This window comes from Budorcas taxicolor, chromosome 19 (assembly GCF_023091745.1).
Source record: "Budorcas taxicolor isolate Tak-1 chromosome 19, Takin1.1, whole genome shotgun sequence".
Classification (NCBI taxonomy): domain Eukaryota; kingdom Metazoa; phylum Chordata; class Mammalia; order Artiodactyla; family Bovidae; genus Budorcas; species Budorcas taxicolor.
This window is the reverse complement of record NC_068928.1, coordinates 23,749,112-23,771,210: the sequence shown is the minus strand read 5'-3', so window position 1 is coordinate 23,771,210 and position 22,099 is coordinate 23,749,112. Positions and strand designations below refer to the sequence as shown.

General features: G+C 51.8%; 1 protein-coding gene across 1 annotated transcript in view; it reads right to left on the bottom strand.

Moving 5' to 3' along the window:
* Positions 1 to 190: 190 nt before the first annotated feature.
* RAP1GAP2 (RAP1 GTPase activating protein 2) overlaps positions 191 to 22,099 on the bottom strand; it is a 215,447-nt gene continuing 193,538 nt past the window's right edge. Inside the window, exons 19-26 of the mRNA XM_052658271.1 lie at positions 15,290 to 15,427; positions 13,399 to 13,517; positions 10,369 to 10,482; positions 9,981 to 10,098; positions 9,357 to 9,483; positions 5,707 to 5,783; positions 5,258 to 5,296; positions 191 to 4,378 (exon numbers count right to left, since the gene is read on the bottom strand). Coding sequence (XP_052514231.1) covers positions 5,288 to 5,296; positions 5,707 to 5,783; positions 9,357 to 9,483; positions 9,981 to 10,098; positions 10,369 to 10,482; positions 13,399 to 13,517; positions 15,290 to 15,427 — 702 coding nt within the window. The 3' untranslated portion in view covers positions 191 to 4,378; positions 5,258 to 5,287. The remainder of the gene's footprint in view (positions 4,379 to 5,257; positions 5,297 to 5,706; positions 5,784 to 9,356; positions 9,484 to 9,980; positions 10,099 to 10,368; positions 10,483 to 13,398; positions 13,518 to 15,289; positions 15,428 to 22,099) is intronic.

Genomic DNA, 22,099 nt, shown 5'->3' with positions numbered 1-22,099 from the left:
ACGCTCAGGACTGGGGCCCTAGGCAAAGAAGTCTGAACGCTGATGGACACAAAATATCTTATTTATTGTCAATTTCTGCAAAGACACATTTAAGCAACAAAATATACATTTGTCAACTTTTAGAATTCGCTTTATACATTAACAAATACAATGTGCTACCATAGCAATAAATTAAATGTACACTATTTACATTACATAGGCAGTCAGGGGTGGGGGTGGGGGTCTACAAATCACCTCCTCTGAAAGAGGAAAGACAGAAAAGTCATCATCACATGGATCATCATCTCCAAGCTACATCTCCAAGCAGGTTCTAGCACACAGAGGAATCTCTTCACACTTAAACAGCGGCACTCCCCAGGCTGGAGTGTGGAAGGGCAACGCCCGGGATAGGGGAGAGCTAACACACATGCTAAGGAGCGGGAAGGGGGGTGATTAACCCTTCCAAGTAGAAATGTCACAAGATCAGAAACGATGGCATTTAAATTCCAGTCTTCCAGCCACACACTCTCTCCCTGGGACTGATAAGGACAGGACAGTGCCCTTGCCCCCGAGTAGTGTCTCACTAGGCAGGACTCCACTGTCCTTGGCCTTAGTGGGGGGTTTCTCCTTTCTCCCAAAGAGGCACATGGCCCTGCTGAAAAGAGGGAGCTGTGGAGTTGGGGTGGGTAAGGAACTGGCGATAAAATAGCCATCAGAGCAGAACAGAATGCCCCAGTGGGGGGCCCCAGGTGGTAGGAACAGCCCTGGCAAACTGCTGACTCTCCCTGCTCTGAGAGAGGGGTGCCTGGAGGCTGGAGAGGAGCCATGGGGCCCCTGCCGGCCACCGGTAGCCATGAGATCTGTTTGAACCTCGACCGTTCCCCCACAACAGACCTGTCTCTGTTGACTAAGAATGAATGAAGGTAGTGTTTGAGTTGGCACCTTAAACAGTCAGGGTAAGAACATGAAACGGGCTATCATCCCTTGAGCTGAGGTTTTTATTGACTACATGAAACGGGCTATCATCCCTTGAGCTGAGGTTTTTATTGACTACCTTTGTTTAACGATCAGGGAGAGTTCAAAAAGTTTCCTTTTACCCCTTTTCTCCTTAACCGATAAAAAAAGGAAAGTGAGGTTTGGTTAACTGCATCTTTGCTCAGGCCTACACCCTCATTACAGATTGGGACTGAAGAACTAATGTCACTGAGGAACAGTCCCCTGAAATCTCTTTCCCTCCTTGTTTTCTTTGCCCGAGCTGCAGCCAAACCCCAGAGCCCTCATTGAAAAAAATCCCAAAGAACATCCCTCCTGCTGAAAAGAACAGAGGCTGAGACTGAGACCCACCAGCACGGGTGGCTGCTGATACCTCCCAGCCAGTGCCGAGAAACTGGCTCACTGGCCTCCTCAGATCTCAGGGCCCCGGGAAATCCACTCTCTGGTTCCACCAACCACACAGGTAGTGCCGAAGAAAGGGCTCTGGGTTGTGGATTCTCATCCCAGCTTTGCCACCAGCTGACTATGTGACCTCAGGCAAGCTATTTCCCTTCACTGGAGCTGAAGGCTCTCATCTGGAAGATGACACGGTTGGATTAGATGCTACAAGGGGCCCGGAAGGCTTGGACATGGAGATGAAGCTGACAAGGTTGGACCACAGAATGTTTTTCCCACTTCCATCCATTGGCAGCGACAGAGACTCTAGCTCTCTCCACATCTGTTTTTAAGTCAGCTCAGTGGAGGCATATGGATGCCCAACAGAGCTGAGAAGTGTAGCTTCTTCCATGAGGTCCCAGAGCCAGAGCTATGTCCGGGAAATACGTCTCTGATGGGACGCCTCAAATACCAGCAAGAGCACCATCAGGGATGAGTCTAGTCATAAGGACCAAGGAGGTTGGAGCAACCTTTGAGCCTCAAGGCTAGATGGGGCAATAAAAGGAAAGACATTCTGGAGCAATGCAAGAGGGGGATGGAGTGAGCAGCCTTCAGGAATCCAAGCTGCCAGTCCCATGGTCCAGAGGACAAAGGGAGACTGGCCCATCCCCGTTCTCCTTCCCTCCACAGCCCTGGACCTCAGAGGGGCTGGTGGGGTACACTCTAGAAGCCACAAAATAAACTTCCTAGATGAAGTGAGGGAGGGACATTTCAGATCCTGCCCAGAGCATCTCCATCAGCACACAGAGGCCACTTAGGTCTGCTTCTTATGGAGCCCACATACGCCTCTCAGTTTCTCTGGACACACTGAGCGATCAACCCGGCCATTGGCTCAGAGCCAGGGGGCAGAGCCCTCTGGGAGGTGGGGGCTGCAGGAAGAGCAGCCAGAGCAGTGGGGGAAGGTGGGTGGAAGGTTCCCAAGTAGGACAGAATGGGGACCACCTGAAAACCCCAGGGGACCCCCTGAGCACGACAGACACCAGCCCAGCACAACCACCAGGCGGCTGTAAATAACAGCTACTCAGAGAAGCCAGCCAGAACCTGGAGTAGTTTTTAAAGAAATGGAGTTTGACCTTTCAAGCTCCTTCAGAAGCCCAGCCAACAGAACGCTGCCAGAATCCACGGGCCTCATTCCAGCCATGGGCGCTGCTACGGGGATCTTTAATACAAGCTAAACAGACATTGTTGACTTTCTAACCAGAATAAATCTAACCGGACTAGTACTTTGAGTAAACACATTTCCCAGATAGTGTGAAGGGGAGAGGTCCACCCAGCCTATAAATAGGATCCCACAGAGTTCACGTGAGTTGAGGATGAAGGACCACGATTTTGCTCCAAAAACAAAAGCAATGGGGAAATTGTCACATCAGTCAAAAAACGAGTGTAACATTTTTATGTCTTGCCTTGGGGATAGGCCCAGATCCTGATGCAAACACAGCATTTGGTTGGAAGTCCATGTAATCTGCTCACTGAAACAGGAGCCTAGCGGTGTCACCCTGGCAGCTGTGTGTCACTGAGGCCCCATACATACTTGGAGCTGTGGCACCCCTCAAGAGTCTGCTCTTCAGACTGTTTAACTTGGAGGACACCTCCTCACCTTAAACTCCACCATGGCCAGTCAACAGAAATGACCTATCACTGACTCAGATGGCTGAGAAGAAAGGAGGGCCCACTTCTCAGAGGGCAAGCCAGCTCAGCCCAGCAAAGGATGAGGGTGCAGATAACGGGTAGTGTCTGAACTATGCCCAGCAGGGACCCAGGTTGCAGGAATCCCACTCATGTGACAAATGCTTACAGACTTGTGGCTGGAGAGGAGAAGAGAAGGATTTAAGATTTAGGGTGGATCAAGCTCTGATAAAAACCAAAGGGCTTAGTAGCTGGAAAGAATCCCCCAGGGCGCTGGCGGAGGCCAGACATCTAAACTGCAGAAAGACACCACCCATCCCCACACCTAAGCTAGATCAACCCATCCAATTGTCCCTCAGCTCGCCTCTTGGGCTCCCCGCTAAGTAGGGGATGGAAGTAACTCTCTATGCCTCCCGTGAACCTCCACAACCAGCAGCGACTTGGCTCCCAGCCAGCCCTTGGCCCTGAGGTTCTCCCTGGCCAAGGCCCCTGCATGCTCCTGGCTTTCCCTGAATACCCTCCCACCCCCGCTGCCCACCCCTTTGTGGGAAAGGCATCTGCTCAAAGGGGAGAGGCTGACGACTTCCCGGGCAGCTACCGCTTTCCCGCAGGAAGTAAAGCCGTCCAAGAAGAACACGCCTCCCATGCATGCTCAGCTGTGTGTCTCAGCTTCACCCAGCCACATAGCTCGAGATCCAGGGGTAGCAGGGACAAAAGCAGTCTGGCCTGATGTCAGCAGGTGGGTAAGAAACTCCCAGCACAGAAGCAGGTAGATGTTGGGAGCTCCAGACACGTAGGAGCAGCAGAACCGGTTTCTATCAGGACGCTTTCAAGGACAGCTACAAATCTAGATTCTTAGAAAAATGCTCCCTCCGCCACCGCTAAGTGCATCTGCTTCGGGGAAGGGAGACATGCTCGGTGTGGCTGCAGCCTCCTGCCTACCACGTCCAGGGCACGATGCTGCCCCTGCCTGGGAGCAGTGCCCTGCTGTCAGCCTCTGCTGCCCACCTCACCACTCTCTCTGCCTCTCTGGACTCTGACTGGTACCCTATCCCCCTCTTCCCTTGCCCAACTCTTTCCCCTGCAGACAAAACAAGATGACAAATGACCCAGACACACATCACATCGGGCGGTCAGGAGCAGGGGGAGCCTGGAGGAATGAGGCCTTGCCCAGAGACGGGGAGGTACTGGCAGGGACGGGCAAGGCTGTGGCCAGGTTGGGACACTGGGACAGACAGCTTGTCTGGTGGCCAGTGGAAAGGTAGGCCTGTGACGGTCAGAGTAGTGGACGGCACCCCCAAACTGCTGGAATAGGAGCCTTCTCCAAGACGGAATCGGGACTTCCCTGGAAAAAACAAGAAGGGAGAAGATGATCAAATAGTCAGTAAAGGAAGAGAAGGAGACGCTTGTGCCCACATGTGCTTAGGACAGGTGGCTGCCAGACACAAGGGTGCAGAGCTGCCACAGCCCACAAAGTTGGGCACAAACATTACTTTAGTGAATGAGGCATCTGAAGTCCATGATCGAAGTGGGAATGAGTCTCAACATCCCCATTTACACAGGCCACATTTGCATAATGAGAGCTCAGTTGTGCTCCTCCCCTTGGTTCCAAATGTGACTCACACCCCTGGGAGCCCCATGGCAGGGAGAAGGCTGGGCAGTCAGACGGGTCTCTAGTAACTTCCTTAGCAGGAGGCCAGGCCTTGGTGGTGGAGAGCTGGACCCGTGCCCTGCTCTGCTGAAAACCTCATGAGTCCCTGCCTGAGGCTGGGAGTAGGGTTCTCCTTGGGCTCACCCTGTACAATGCTTAAGAGATGAGGGCATCTCTGGACACACAGGGAAGACATGTCTCATCTCAGAGAACTGGACAAAGACACAAGGAGACAAAGGCTGCCAAAACAGGAAGGCCAGAGGCCAACTGAGGAAGGAGGGCTCTGGGCTACTGCCCTCTGCACGCGGGAACAGGCTGCTCCGGGGAAGGGAGACATGCTCAGTGAGCCTGGTCCAATTCCACCAGGCAACGCTTCCCATGGGCACCCGAGGCCATGCGCCCTCTTCCCCATCCAGACCTGAGTCCCACCATAGAGACTCCAGGGAAGAGGCACTGGCCCTCCCAGGCAGTCAGGATCTCTCTGGCCATTCTCTGGGTATCAGACCACCAGTACGCCGATCTCAGTGACACACCCTCCCTCATGGCCACAGCAGGACCAAACACCTGACCCACCTTTGACAAGCGAAGGACTTCTCTTTCACATTAGTGACCCTGTTTCAAGAAAAATCCATATGAGAGTTTTAAATCACTAGACCACATAATTCCCAGTGACTACAGCTTCTGTATATTTGGTGCTCATCTCTCCAGAGAGCCTGGGAAGGGACATGAGGCCCCAGGAGCCAACAGTTTCCAACTTGCATCTGCCTGTGTCCAAGGGTGTGGCTCTGATACAGGAGGTGTGGAAAGGTGGCTGGTGAACCCCAGGCTGATGCCTGCACCATGGGGACCAATGGGGAACCAACGGCACCCCCAGATGAGACCAGAGCTTCCTCCCTGCCCCCATGTGAGGTGTGAGGCACCCTCTTCCTCCAACCCCAGGAAGGACGGCTGGCTTCTGGAGCAGATGGGCATGTGGGAGGTGGAAGGCTCCCCCGGCTCCCCCCACGTCCCTAGATCCTTACCGCACTGGAGCTGGCATGACTGAGCTTATCAAAGCGGAATTTCAGGTTTGACCTCGGGGAGTTTCTGCTTTTGACATCTAGGAAAAAAAAGAATGCCCTTGAGAGGAGGGTGGGGCTACAGAGGTCACTGGGGCTAGGGGGTAGGAGCTGGATAGGGAGCCCCAGAGAAGCAGGGGGCGTCCTCTCCACTAGGTACTCTAGCTGACCTGTGCCGATTCACAAGAGCCAACTCACATTTTTAGAAATGTCGTGAGCTGGTTGTTACACACAGTTATCTTTTTTTTAATTCTACAAGCTTACAATTAAACAAATTATATTCATCAAAGGTAATAAATACTCAGAAGTCACCTAGTTATTTCAGTACATTTTACTATTATTTATTCTCCTAAGATTATTTACATCTATTATGTCTGACACATGTGCGTGCTTAGTCGCTCACACATCGCTCAGTCACGTCTGACTCTTTGCGATCCTTTGGACCGTAGCCCACCAGGCTCCTCTGTCCATGGGATTCTCCAGGCAAGAATACTGGAGTAGGTTGTCATGCCTTCCTCCAGGGGCTTTTCCTGACGCAGGAGTCCAATCCATGTCTCCTGCACCGCAGGCGGATTCTTTACCACTGAGCCATCAGGGAAGCCCCCATTGTGTCAGGTAGTTCTTCCCAACTCCACGTCACATGGATGCTTGAGATCAGCTAGGAATAGTCACACCACGGAAGTCAGCAAACACTACAAATCAGAGCTTAATTTAATGTTTTCTTGTCTAAAACATTAAGAAACTCATGGAGCATATGTTAATAGAACGGATTATACTTGAAAATGTGTTCATCTCTAGTCATTATATTGTGAATGGCACAAAAAACTGAGAAAACACTCTTATCGTATTTGAAAACTATTATCTGATTCAGCAGAGAAGCTGTTCACATCACTGACAAAATAATATCAATCATCATTCATGTCAAAACTACACTCATTCATCATCTGGAACTTTATGTTTTCTACAGATACAAAGGTTGGGAAAATATCAATATAAGCATTTTGTGAGAATCAATTAACTCTGAGGAATTTATAGTAAAGAATGTTGTATATTTTATTAATATCATTATTTATAAATTATGTGCTTCAGATCCTTTATATCAGTAAAATTTACAGTAAACATATGCGTGTGTGCATGTGTGTGCGCGTGTGTGCATGTGCGTGTGTGTGCGTGCGTGTGTGCGTGTGTGCGTGTGTGTGTGCATGTGCGTGTGTGTGTTCGATGGGACAGCCAGTTAAACACTGACAGCACACCACTGGCAGGGCGCTTACTCGGCTTTCTGGTTTTCCTCTGGCTGAGATAATCTACAGCTTGGTACACTCCATCTAGAAACTGCTGACTTACTCTTGGTGCTTCATATTCAAGGCCTCCTCTCGGTACTATGACTACCTTTTGGGGTGAGCCGCCAGCACCCTCTCAGGACCCCAGGGAGCTCACGTATGAAATGACCAATGACCATGGCATTGGAGATTATGGAAGACCGATGTCAAGCCCTCCCAGCCACCTCCCTGCCCTCAGCCCCATCTCCTCCTCTAAAACAGGTTTCCAGATCTCTACAAGCCCACCCCAGTCCTACAGGTACAAAGCACAAGTCTTGTGGGCTGGGAGGGAGAGGCAGCCCCCTCAGGGTTGAACACTCCATGGAAGGTGGGGTTGCAATAAGCACCAGCAGGAATCGCAGACCTATTGGAGGTCCCCTTCTGCCCTAGGCGACCTTCAGCAAGTCACACTCTAAACCTCCTTTTACTCAAACCTTTTTTATTTTGATATTTATTTGATATCAAGTAGGATCCAGGCTTGGTTACAGATTCAATCATTCCTTCAGTATTAATTAATAAGCCTTGTTGAAAAAAAAAAACCTGGGAATTTACATTACTACCCCACTTTCTAGATGAGGAAACTGAGACTCAGAGAGGTGGGCCTGTCAACACTGCACTGGGATCAGAATCCAGCTCCACAGCTGCTCAGCCACAGAAGGCTGCCGCCCTAACACAAACAATTGTTTACTTGGGACCCATGCCTTCTTTTTATCCCTACCATCTCAGGTCATTATTTGTCAACATTTCTTCACCATGAGAACCCCAGAAGCACCGTAGTTTAAATGACCCTGCTGGCCCACTGGCCTTAAATGGTTCTATCATTTAGACTAAAGTTCCTCAACCCCAGCCTGACATTATGGGCCAGATAACTCTTTGTTGCGGGGCAGAGGGGTGGGGGGCGGGGGGTTGCCTAGTACACTGTAGGGCCCTTAGCAGCATTCCTGACTTCTGCCCAGGAGATGCCAGCAGCACACTCCCCTCCCACAACCATGAAAATCAAAAACCCTTCAGCACTGAAAAGCATGCCCTGGGAAGCAACATCACCCCCGATTGAGAACTACTCATTACACTATTGTTTTCTTCCTGTTATTCAATAAATACTCAGGCTAACAGTTCTGCATCTCTTATAACCCTAAGCTCACTTGCTCATCACACAACCAACCATATGAGGTAGGAAATATTCCCCTCTCTCCATTTTTCGTTTGGGGGAATGGAGGCACAGAAAAGACTCAGTAACCTGCCCATTAGCACATCACCAGTAAGTGGAAGACCCAGAATTTGGAGCCAAGCTCCAGAGTTCTCCACTACATAATACTGCCCTCCTCGGGGCAGGACCAACACTCTGATTTCCAGGCACACCCAGTGCCCAGTGGTGCCAAGCACACATGTCTGCTTGGACACCCCTTGGGCTCCAACCCCCGATTGGCTCCCCAGAGCTGACTCCTCCTTCTCTACCTGACTGCAGGGATCACAGAAACCTGAAAAGCCCACACTCTTTGTCTTCCCTGAGCCCTCACTACTGAACCTGGGTACCCCTTGAATCCACATCCTTCTCCCATCATCCCAGACACCATCCATGGCCCTGTGACCCCTCACCACTCACCGTGACCCCTCACTGCTCTCCCTCCCTGCATCCACTCCCCACCAACCCTTTCTATTCAGCCAGCTGCAGCCATCAAAACAGTCTCTCTCCTCCTTCTAGTTAAGGACTTTTAAAGACTGAAGGCCCTCCAATGCCTCCCACTGAGGGCAGGATGAAGCAAAATCCTCACCAGGGTCTCCATGGTGGCCCTACTGTCTAACCGCTGTCTGCCCTCTGACACGTCCCCTCCGTGCACTCAGCAGCACTGAACCACATGTGGGTCCAGAACACGGCCTCTGGGCTTCCCCCGGGCCTCCCCACTGCAGTTCCATCTACCTGCACCACGCTTCCAGCTCCTTATCGCTGCATTATCAAGATGGTCTCTGTGACAGAGAGGCCCTGGGTTGGTGATGGGGTAACGGGGAGGTCAGGGGAAAGAGCCTCAGCTTTCCAATCACACAGTCTCAACGCCTCTGGCAAATCACTGAAGTCTCTGAGCCTCAGTTTCCCCACGAGTACGGAGGGGATGAGAACACACCCTCTGATGAACAGATGTGGTGAGCCAGCAGAGCTGGAGGCCCTAACACTTTGGGGTTGAAATGGAAACTGGACAATTCAGCGTGCCTGGGGCTCGAACCCCACCAACAGTGGCCAGGCCACAGCCCCGCCCCTGCCAGCCGCATGGTCCACACCACCCACAAGACACCACCAACCTGTCGGACTCCGGCTCATGATGATGGGGGTGGCGGCTGCCCCCAGGCTGGGGCTCTCGCTGCTTGGGGACGGGCTGTAGACAAACACCTCCTGCTTGAAGGGAGAGGTTGTGGACGGCTGGCTGCTCTGGGGAGAGAGGCTGGGTGAGCCGGGCAGTCCCACCCTCAGCAGGCCTGAGACAGGCTCCTACTACCCCACTTGGACCTGCTCTTTCCTTTTGTTGCCTCCAGCCTCTATTCCAACCTCTCCCCTGCCCCCCAGGAATTTCCCCTGACCCAGCCCCATGGAGAGAGATGAGCCCTCTTTCAGCTGGGAAGCCCACCGCAGGGGCACCTTTCAGTCTGACCTCTGACCCCTGCTGCTGATACTCCTGAGGGAGTATCACTCTGAGGAGTGAGGCAGTGTCACTCTGGGGGAGGACCCCCCCCACCCTACCCTGAACCACTGCTCCCAGAGGGTGGACATGGCTGACTGGGCCCTCTCCCGTTTCCTCACTTCCGCTTTTATTCGCCGAGCCTGCATGAGGCCCTACCCACAGGAGCTATTTTAATGCACAGAGCGGTATTTGCCTGGGTCCAGGGTGCCCCTTGCAGCTCCCCAGGGTTGGACGGGGCCACACCTACCCCACTGTCACACTCCTCCATGGCCTCGCCCTCCCCGGCCGTGCTGCTGAAGCTGCTGGTGCTGGAGGAGGAGCGGGAGATGTTGGCTCGGCCGTTCTCCTTTAATTTGATGAAGGGCCTGCAGGGAACGGGAAGGCAGGCAGGCCCTGGTCACATGCTGAGACGCCCCTCACAGGCCCTCCCTGAGACTGAGGGTAAGGCAGGCCCGGCAGACCTGAGCTTGCCCACCAGCAGCCCCTCAGCAGGCCCCTGCTTTGGTGTTGGCTTTTGTGTTCCAGAGAGTTCCCAAGGCAAGAGAAGCGGGGTGTCAGCCGACCGGGAGTGGAGCACATATTCTGGGGCCCCGGGTGGCTAAAGCCCCCACCCCACCCCTACCTCACTCTCTTACTTCTCCTTGTTGGGGCAGATTTCCGGAGAACTAGGGTTGGATGAGGTCTCAGACTTCATCTCCTGAGAAGAGTGTCCGCCCTCCGGGGTCTTGGGGTTGCTGGATGCACTGTCACTGGGGAAACGAGGATGGAGAGAAGTGAGGCCAGGGGGCCAGTCTCAGCTCCCCCGAGCACTCAGCACCATGAGGACCTGTGGGTCACCGTGCCCCCCTGACAGCATGGCCACCAGGACCTCCACTCCCACCCAGCCCTCCTCAGACACTGCGGCAGACCACCGAGTCTCTGCTCCATCAGAGGCTGCTCCAGGCTCCCGGGTGAGTCAGGAGCCATCAAGCAAGAGTTCTCGGCTGGTGCCCCCAAGCCCAAGTCCACCATCCCCCACCCCAGGCTGGCCATCTCATGCAGCAGAGCTCTAGGTCAAGAGCAGGCCACAAAGGGAATGGGGGGGGTCTGGGACAACCACCCCTTAATGGGAAAAAAACCAACACTCATGGGCTCCCCAGGGTGCTATCCAGGCCACCCACTGCTCAACTCCAGAGGCTACACCTCACACAGACTGTAAAACGAGCTCCCTGGGTCCAGGTGATGAAGTGGCCCTGGTGCTGGGAAGTGGGTCACTTTCAGTCAGGAGCTCCAGGGTTTCTTCCTCTTCTAGCTTAACAAAGATCAGGTCCTGATGCCCACTGCCCTGCTCACTTTTGAAGACATGATGGCCCTGTCTTCAATGCACTTTTATTTTTATAACGGCTTTATTGAGATATAATCCTTGTACAATTCACCCATTTAAAGTGTGCAATTCAATGGTTTTCAATCTATTCACAGAGTTGTACAACTATCACCACAATCTAATTTCAGAATATTTCAGCCTCCCCTGAAAGACACTCTGGATGCACTTAAATCGCTGACCATTCTCTCCTCCCCCCAACAGCCACTGGTCGACTCTCTGTCTCTGTGAATTGGCCTATTCGGGATATTCCATATAAATGGAATCATACGATGCAGTGCGGTCTTTTTGTGACTGGCTTCTTTCACTTAATGTAGCATTTTCAGAGTTCATCTATGCCATAGTAGGTACTATGGTATTTCACTACTTTTTATTGCAAGCAATATTCCATGCTAATTTCATTATTTTTTTATTGCAAAGTAATATTCCACGTTATGGATATACCATTTTTCAAGTGATGAACATTTGGACTGTTTTCACTTTGGGCTATTATGAAGAATGCTGTTATGAAGATCTTCATGCTACTTTTTATATAGACATATATATTATTTCTCCTGGGTATATACCTAGGAGTGGACCTGCTGGGTCATTCAGTAACTCTCTGTTTAACCCTCTGGGGAACTGCCAGACTGTTTTTACAAGCAGTTGCATTATTTTACACTCCCACAAGCTATGCAAGGGAGTTCCAATTTCTCCATATCCTCACCAACATGTGTTATTATTTGCTGTATTATTATTATTAGAGCCATCCCAGAGGCAAGAAGTGCCTCAATGTATTTTTAATGAGGTGCTAATGACCTCCTAGGGCTTCCCTGGTGGCTCAGACAGTTAAGAATGTGCCTGCAATGTGGCAGACCCAGGTTCAATCCCTGGGTCTGGATGGTTCCCCTGGAGAAGTAAACGGCTACCCACTTCAGTATTCTTGCCTGGAGAATTCCATGGACAGAGGCTACAGTCACATGGGGTCTCAAAGAGTCAGACACAATTGAGCAAGTAACACTTTCACAATGATCTCCCGGTTGTCAACCCAAGCCGGGGTTTGAGTCTTTGGGTTGGACTTCTCTGTGTACTTGGCACTCCAAGAATGTCTCTTCTCCTGGCCTCTGAGACCCATCCCTACCCCTGTATCTCCAGGCTCTCTCCTCTTTCATCTTCTTCCCAGTCTTCCTCACTGGCTTTTCTCTCTCCACTTGCCCCTAAATGCAGGTCTTCCCCAGGCATTCTATAGACCCTGTGGTGTGGCCATACTCCTTGGTCCCTCTTTAAACATCACCTCCACCCCAGGAGCTCCCGTCTCTCCTTCTTCAGTCAAGAGCTCTCCTAAGCTCAAGACCTGCAGTCTAATCACTTCCAATTCTGCTCTTCCCTCCTGGGGGCCCACAAGGACTTACTCACATTTACAGGTTTCAGATAGAGCTTGTTCAGCCCCTTCTATAAACCTGCCCCTGGTCCTGCATGCTCAAGCCCAAGGCATGGTGCACCATCCAGGGCTGCAGACAGACAACTTGGAGGCCTGGACACCAATGCCTCCCTTCCCTTCACAAGATGGCAAGCTTCTGGAAGGCAAGTTTTCATCTTCTGTAGCTCTTGACAGAGCACTGAGCCCAGCATGGGGCAGGCACTCAATGATGCTGCTTACTGAATTAAATGATAAGTGGGCTCAGTGATTAAATGATCAGAAAGACCACTAGCAGGAACAAGTGAAGTATGATGCAACATGAGAGTTGTTTTAAAACAAAAAAGAGAGAGAAAGAGCATTCTAGAAACCCAGAGGAGGTTTGATGACCTTTGCCTGTAAGAATCAGGCAAAGGTTTCCATAAGAGCTGACATGTGAATAAGCACTGAAGAAGGGGGCAAAGAAAGAAAAGAATTGTAGTGACATTTCTGCATGCGTGCATGCTAAGTTGCTTCAGTCATGACCAATTCTTTGCAACCCTATGGACTGAATTCCACCAGGCTCCTCTGTCCATGGGATTCTCCACGCAAGAGAATGGGTTGCCATGCCCTCCTTCAGGGGATCTTCCCAACTCGTATGTCTCCTGCATTGGCAGATGGGAAGCCCACCTGGGAAGCCCAACGGTGTTTCTAGTTTGGGGTCAAAATGCAAATTGTACAGCTTTGGAAAGTCTTGTGCAGAGATCGCCCAAACCTGCCTCGGTGGATAAAGAGCTGAATGAGTGATGGGGGTGTGCAGGTGCCTGAAGTGGGGACCAGGTTTAACAGGAAGCCATCTCCCGATCTATGCCAAGCCCTCCCCAAGGCGGGCCTCTGACAGCTGCAGCAGTGGTGAGAACTGACAGTTACCATCGTGTCCGGCTGTCCCCTTGGCCTTCAGAGCCCGTGTGCAGACGGGGGAAGAGCCCCGACCTCCGCTTTATGGGGCTCCGTGACTGGTTCTTCGCCGTTGCCACTGCCACCGGAGGCTGCCAATGAAACTGCCAGAGTGAGTGCTGACCCCCCCAGACTCAGCCCTCCTTCTCCTCGTCCCCCTTTCCCACCTACAAATAGGCCCTGGTCTGGAGGAGATCCCAGAAAGCAGCAAGCCAGCCAGGAAGGTGAGATCTAATAAGGGGGGAATGGGAGCTGGGACCCGGAGACTCAAGCCACCTGCAGCCTGTTTTCCTGTGTTCTTAAGCCAAACCTGTTACCCAGGTAACAATCTACCAAAGATCAGCATTCCTGGAGGTCAGGGTCACCTTAAGGAGAGTCCCACATATTTAGAAAGACAGGATGACTCAGGCTGAGAACCACAGAGCTGAGAGTCCTGGGAGAGACCTGGACCAGTCTCTGGCTTTCACCAGTGAGGATGCTAAGGAGCCCGGGGATGAGATTTGGCCTAGGTCATACGGCAAACCGCTAACAGACAAGCACGTGTGCCTGGGCTCCTGACTCTACCAAGAAATGGGTCCAAGCTGGTGTCACAGATTGGACCCAATAATAAGGCAGACTGAGAGCAGCAGGGTGAGGTGCACACACAGCTCCAGGCAGGGGGAGCCCAAGAATGTGGCTCTGCTTCAGCCACATGCAAAGGGACCATGGAGAGCTGGGAGGCCGTGGAGGCGGAGACGAGAGCCCGTGGCCAACCTTTAGAGCTCACCAGGCTCCTCACCCAGGTCCCAACTTCTGCCCTCCACGTGCTGTTCAACCTCGGGCAAGTGACAAAACCCTCTAGGCTTCAGTCTCTTCATCCACAGAATAAAGATAAAACAGCCCTGCCCTGCTCATTCACAGAACTTGCGGGAGAAACCAGATAATAGCTATGAAAATATTTGGTAAGTTAAATGAATTATGCAAGGGACTCCCCCGGCAGTCCAGCGGTTAAGACCACTTTTCAATGCAGGAAGCATGGAACTAAGGTTGGGGAACTAAGGTTCCACGTGCCATGGAGTATGGCCAAAAAATAAAGAAAGAAACTGTGGGACATTATTTATAAGACTAATGATTAGTATTGTGGTAGACATGTTCTGCAATGAAAAGAAAAGAGTCTAATCTGTGCAAATGCAAAGTCACTATGCTTTTTTAAAGAACTGACTGGCTCCTTGCCTGGCCAGCCTCTGGTGTGAGCTGACCAGACTAAACCCCACAGATCTGCCAGGTTCCTTCCTTGGGAACCGTCTACACGGTGACTAGGAACTCAGACTTTGGATCAGGGAGACCTGCATTCAAATTCCAGCTCTTCAGCTTAGCTGTGTGACTTGTAGCAAGTCACCTAAACCCTCTGGGCCTCCTTTTCCTCCAGGAGCTGTCACAGGAACGGATCGGATAATGTTCATGAGTGATATAGCTCAGTGCCTAGTGCATAGCAAGCCGGGGGGCACAGGGTGTGAGGGGGTGGGGGCGGGGTAGGAGACAGCTACTGTTATCATTAATAAGAACAAAGCAAGGACACGCCTCTGCAGTCAGGGGTCCCAAGCCCCCAAGCAAAGAGACTCACTTCAGGCCCATTTTTCAGGGTTGGCTCTGAGGTTGGCTCAGTGGTCGAGGAAACTCAGGGAACAGGACAACAAAAGGGCCTCTAGGCCGGGCCAACCCCAGGGATGCAGGCTCCATTTCAGAGACAGGGCTCACTCCCCAAACAGCCTCAGTTTCCCTCTGTCATCCCTGCTCTAAGTTGCCTGGCCCCAGCCTCCCCCACTGGGGCCTGGAGAATCTTCCCCGCGCCCTGCGTGCCACCCTCAGGGCAGGCGGCTCTCACCGAGAAGGTCGTCTTGGTGACCTCCACGCTGTTATGGGTGATGCCCCCACTGAGGCTGCCGGGGATGCCCCCGCCATGCTGCTTCTTCTGGCTGCTCACCATGGTCTCCATGGAGTGGCTGCGCACACGGATGGCCCTCTGCGGGGAGAGCAGATGACAGGCCTGAGGGCTGGAGTCTGGCCCCTCTTGATGGCCCTATCCGCTTGACGGGGTCTGCAGACGCAGCCTTCAGCATGTACACACATGACCGCCCACCCACACTCACTACTGTTTGCAGAGTATTTTCATATACTCCATGCTCTGGCTGTTTGCAGGCAGAGGTCAGAAAGGACAGCAGCCAGAAGGAGTCTGAGGGGCCAATGCCCCAGCTCCTGGCAAGGTGGACAAAGGCCATTATCTTCATCTTACAGGTGAGGAAAGAGAGGTTTGGACAGCCCAGTAAACCCGGGTGACCCTCGTCTGGCTACCACCTCTCCAAGCTACAGCTTCCTCATCTATAAAACAAGAATGATGTACTCCATGCAGGATCACGTGGGGACTAAATACGGTCCTGTGCCTGACCCCAATCTGACTTTTTCTTGCACAAATTAAATGTATTTCTGTATTTGTGCACCAGCTAGCCCTTCTGCCATCATCCCAAAGTGTGCTGTGTGCAATGTGGAATACATTCACCTTGCTGAACCATAAGGAGCTCTTACTAATCCATGCACTGAGCCTTCCCCTGCATTTGCAGAGGCTTAAGAGACTATGAGGACAAGCCTCCAACCTGACACAGCTGCTGGAAGAAGAGATGCATGCTCGGACCGGGCAGAGGTGTCGGTTCTCGGCGGGGGCATGGGGCTGCTCAGGCCCATGTAGGATCACCAAAGCCCAAAGGGCATGTGGGCAAACAGTGACGTGTCCAGGAGGGGACAACCAGGATGGCCAAGGGCTTGTCACAGAGCAGGCAGGGATGAGAAGAGCTCAAATCAAGGCTGCTGAGCCTTCAGCAGGGAAGGGCCGGGGAGGTGATGACCACACCCTCAGGCGGCTCTGCAGACCAACGTGGTTCTGCAACCGGATTCACGGACAGTGGTCCTCCGGAGGCAGTGCTCAGCTTGACCCAGGGGAGGATTTCCTGACCAGGGAAGGCCCACAGGATCCCACCTACCACGTGGATGCTACTCCCTGGTTCTGGACGCCTTCAAAGATGACCTGAATGTTTAGGAAGGGAAGATCTCTCCCATCACTTCCCTTTAATCACTCATTTGGTGACTCAATAATACAGCCAGGAGGCAATGCAGCTTGGAGATCACCAGCATGGAGTGCCAGGGTCCTACTGCCAGGACTATATCTGGACTCTCTGCTCCACCACCTATCAGCTGGTGTCCCTCGTAGGTTCCTTGGCTTTTTTGAGACTTACTTGTGAAGTGGGATGGAGGAGATCTGCACCGCAGGGCTCTGGTGAGCTTACACACAGAGGGCCCAGTGCATCATAAATAACCCAGGTATGTGGCTACTCTATTGTTAGTGATAAGCATTTGTTGTGTGCCTCCCATGTGCCCAGCACTGTGCCAGAAATAAGGAGATTTAAGGGAAGGGAGTCAAAAAAGTTGAAGACTCAGCCCCTACCCCCAAGAAGCATATACGTCACCTGGGGGAACAGGACACGTTTCTTAAAAAGTAGGGTGACACCAAAGACCCAGGGCCAGTAGGGGGCGCCCTCTGCATTCATTAGCTGTCCAGGGCCCCAGGGCCTCAGGTCCACATACAAACATACATGGATGCGGATATCCTTAGTTGCTCACAAACAGGTGCCTTTCCCCTCCACTGCCATGTTGCTTGTTGGCAGCAGAGCCACCATTGATCCAATGTCCCCTCTTCCTCCTTGAGACAAAGGAGTAAACCCTGACCTCCCATCCCCCTGCCAGTAGGACATGAGGGGATGCCTTCTGGGGGCTTTGGCGAAAGGTTTCCTCAACGACCCCCAAAAGAACTGTGACGTGTCTGCTTCTAAAACCACAGCAGCCACCTTGGGGCCAAGAGGCATCAAGCCTGAGGGACGAAGCTGACGAGCTGAGGATGCCAGAGGGGAAAGGAGAAGAAACCTGGATGACCATGAGCCACCTCAGGCCCTGTTTTCAGTGAGCTGATGGACTTTCCTTATTGTGTGAGCCAGTAGAGCCTCAGCTTCAGAAAACTGACACGGAAGGATGAACAAGTGGACACAGCTCCCATACTCACGGGGTTCATTCCGACACTCGCACACGCATGTGTCAGCTTACACACTCCATGAGTCAACCTCCAGATGGTCTCATGTGGAAGAGCTAACCTCCTTCCCTCCCTTAGAGTATCGAGAGAAGAGCTTGGTCTGCGGCACGGTGGTCCCAAGAAATCAGCACAGATGGTGCCCCCAACCCACACAGCAGACCCCTGGGGGTGTCTCCTCAAGGTCAGGAATTCACGCTTTGGCCCCGCTGAGAACTATAACCTGCCTGCCTTTCCGTCCTGTCAAGGCAAGCTGATTCAGGAAGGAGCACTGTTTGCAAATAAGCATGAAACCTATCAACCTCCCATTCCTCATGCCACCTAGTCTCTCCTGTCTGAGCCAAAGACACCCCTTAAGGGATCTCATCTTTCTCCTCTTCTCTCCCTTTCTAGGCTCTAGAGTCACTGAGCAACAGTTTACTGCAACATGGTTAAAACAGCCACCACATTCTATTCATTTCATCACGCGAAGATCATTAAGTCATGGATCTTTTGGAGAACTGAAGGCAGGGAAAGCAGGGTACCATGCTAGGGAGTCCCCAGATTAACATCAAAGATCCTTAAATGAATCAAGTGCTCCATAAATCTCAGCATTGCTTCATTCCATGGGTGCCCTCAGGTGCCACCAGCACTAGTCATCAACAATGCCATGTCAACTAGTCATTTATGTTCTGATGTGTTCCCTGCTGTCTCTTTCCAGAGAACATCTGACATGGGTAATAAGCCCTGTATGATGGTATCTAGTCTACTGAGCTCCACATACACGATCTTATGGAATCCTGCCACTCTCAGATACAGAGAGGACAGCACCTATAGAAAAGGTCCCTACAGGTAAATGATGACCCAGGTCACACTGCAGGTAAGGGATGGAGCCAGGACCCAAACTCAGAACCTGGTCTCTAAATAGAAGGGCTCCAGGATCCCAAAAGTGGTTCCAATTCAACATATAATTCAACTGGTTGATGGACTAAAGGTGATCAGAAACCATGAAGCTTTAGCACCTCCCCTCCCCACCACCACCACCACACCCACACAAAAAAAATCTCCAACAGTGATGTCAGGGAAGAATCTTCTTGAATGCCCCTGATGCCGCTGTTTGAGTCAACAAGGCAAGAATGATAGATAATGGACTTACAGGGAATTCCAGGGATGTGCAGGGCAGCCATCTGCTGCTCAAAGCAAACAGGAGGGGGTTTGCATCCTGGTTCTTCCCAGTAGAGCATATGAACCTCTCGGAGACAGTCCTCTGGTCCATAAACATGAGGATGACATGGGCATGCCAGACACCTGGTGTGATACCTGCACGCTCAGGGCCAGCCCTCCTCCTCCACCCTTAGGGACCAAAGGAGAACAAGACAATGGCTCCCTCCAAACCCTAAAATAATGCTTGATTCGGACAAAATCACCCAGTGACAGGGTCTAAAGTATTCCATCAGTTTCAACCTGCTGTAGAGCTGGAAGCACTAGGCTTCTCAAGTTGGGCAGAAGGTAAAGGGTGAAGACAAGAGCGGAGGGCAGTGCTGTAGAAAGAAGAAGGCAAGGGGACAAAGGCACATGAAACCTTTGCAGGAGTATCAGCAGGGACCAACTGGACCTGTTCCCACTCACCCCAGTACATCCAGGCCACACTGCACCGCCCCTCTGCTTCCCAGGGACAAGCTCATGCTTTCAAGGCTGCCTGTGCCAGCTGCGGACAGCATGACCTTTGGAAAGGTCTTCTGTGCACTGATCTGAAACCTTAACATTTCCAGCCCTTGGAGTCTCTGATTTGTCTATTCCCAATTCACACAACTATCCCTACCTGTCCTCACAGTCTGCTCTCCTCCCAGCCAACCACCTCCGGTTGCATCGCCATCCCCAGTCACTAGGGTTTCCCAGCCCTCAGTTCACCTCCTGGCTTACCTTCAAATGAGTTCTCCTCTGGGAGAGTCAGAAAAGAGAGAGGGAGTCACTTTCTGGGTACCTGCTCACGTCACTTCATTTCAGCTGGGAAGGGAGCTGAGTACCAGTTAGCATCATGGAGGAAGCACATCTCCTCCGGGTCAACCACAAACCTCTCATGATTACAGATGGGTTTTGTGAGTGTTCCAGTTTAACAAACTCAAGACACAGTGCCCAGACATGAGCGCTAATGGGGACATGCGTACTGATACCAGGCAAGCACCAGAGGCAGGGAGAGAAAGGTGCTAACTGCTGGCCTGCTGAGATGGCTCCTAATCAGGAAGTACTGAGGTCCATAACGGGTCTTCGGTCCCTCTAGCAGCCCAGTGAGATAAGGAAATATCTCTCTGCATCTCCACCTCGATAGACCAGAGCTCCAAGCCAGCAGCTACGGGCTGCCCTGCCTGGAGGGATTTCTGCAGGGATTTCAGCAGCTCGGTGCCCCTCTCCTGCCACTAGGGGTCAGAGAAGACCAGTGCATCACCTACCACATGCCCTCAGAGGATGGGAAGAAGTCACCTGACCACTCCCTGGTTGCCGTGGTCCCAGTTCCCCTGACACTGGGTGACCATCCCCTCCATGGTCCTTCACCCCCCTTCTTCATGATGAGGTCAGCCGAGGGTTAGCTAGCTAGCAGGGCTAGCTTCGTGCTTCTTGCTTGGGGTATTAATTCCCTGATAGCTCAGTTGGTAAAGAATCTCCTGCAAGGCAGGAGACCCCAGTTTGATTCCTGGGTCAGGAAGATCCAATGGAGAAGGGAAAGGCTACCCACTCCTTGGAACTCCTCACCCAGACCTCCGTGGAATCATTCATAGGAACGGTGCAGGAAATGACCTCAGGAAGAAAAGTTGCGTCTTTCATCTCTCTCCTGTCAAATTTCTCATCTCATAGGCACGTGGAAACAGAACCAGTATTCTGGCCTAGAGAATTCAGTCCATGGGGCTGCAAAGAGTCAGACATGACTGAGCGACTTTCACTTTCTTTCACGTAGCATGCAGATACATGAAGTATCATCACTCTTCCTTTTATTGCGTGCATGCTTCGTCACTCAGTCATCTCCGACTCTTTGCACCCCTTTGGACTGTAGCCCGCCAGGATGAATAAAAACTTCATCAACAGGTGGCAGTGGCTGAGAATGGCATTCGAGAACAGTAGTCAAGAGGTCACTATTCTTCAGTGACGTACACTCCTTTTAAAGAAAAGTCTTCTTGCAAGACTCCAAAAATATGTTCACAGACCTCCAACAACAGTGGTCCCTGGACTGTATATGCAATATACCTACCTAGTCCATAGAGATATCTTTTAATGGTGAGTTTCAAGGTAAAAGTTTAGCCTCTATAATTAGAAATATGCACATACAGAGAGATGGACACTTACATGTGCATGTGTGCTAAGCCACTTCAGTCGTGTCTGACTCCGCGACCCCATGGAATGTAGCCCACCTGGTTCCTCTGTCCATAGGATTCTCCAGGCAAGGCTAGTGGAGTGGGTTGCCATGCCCTCCTCCCGGGGATCTTCCTGACCCAGGGCCTGAACCCACATCTCTTACGTCTCCTGCATTGGCAGGCGGGTTCTCTACCACCAGCACCACCTGCGAAGCACCAGATAGATACTCATCTAAAGCAAAAGTGCAAAATTTCAAAGTGTTTGTAAACAGGCAGATTCCTCAGAATATTTCTAAGCATCTCAGTTTGAAAAGCATGCCTAGATGCTCATAAACGAACGGTTCTGTTTCTCAAGAGAGAAAAGCTTAAATGAGAGCCAAGGGGATTGAAGTAACAGATGAAGAGCTCTTCTAAGTAGTGTGCCGGGCAGCACAGCCCAGGGCAGTGATGGGTCTGCCCTGGAGGTGGAGGAAGAACAATCAGAGGCAAGAGGAGAGAGGGCTGAGATGGCTTTCAGTCCTGGGAATTCTCTGTTCTGTTTCCACGTGCCTATGAGATGAGAAATTTGACAGGAGAGAGAGGAAAGACGCAACTTTTCTTCCTGAGGTCATTTCCTGCACCGTTCCTATGAATGATTCCACGGAGGTCTGGGTGAGGAGTTCCAAGGGAATGCCAGTGATTCTGACACCCAACACCACTCAAGTGGCCCCTAAAGAAATACCAAAACTAGAGATGGTTTCCTGAGCTGCGTCAGACCCAAGGCAAGGTCACAGGCACGGCCCAAACATCAGAACCCTCTCATCTACTGGGCTTCATGCCACTACACCTGGCCTGCCCCCAGCTTGGGAGACATGCGGGCAACAATGGAAGGGACAGGGAGAAAGAACTTGTGTTCCCAGCAAGGTTTGCAAAAAAAAGCTAATCATAACTGGCAGAGCTCTGAAGGCTTACTCGTGTGACTGACCACGACAGAGACCATGCCGTGACTATCCCCTCCCCTTACCTGACAGTGCTGCCTCAAAGGCAGACAGACAGGGAAGCAGAAGGCAGAGGCGAGTCTATCTTCAGCCTACACTTGGAAGGATTTAGGGTTGAAAAGATGGATTCCCGGGATTACGGGATCAAAGACGAGCAATGATTAAGTCTTCAAGCATGTCTCTTGGAAAAGCCCTTTAATTGGACCCCCTGGAGTCAAAGATACTACTGCCTCTCCAGCTGGAGGCAAGAGCTTGGACAA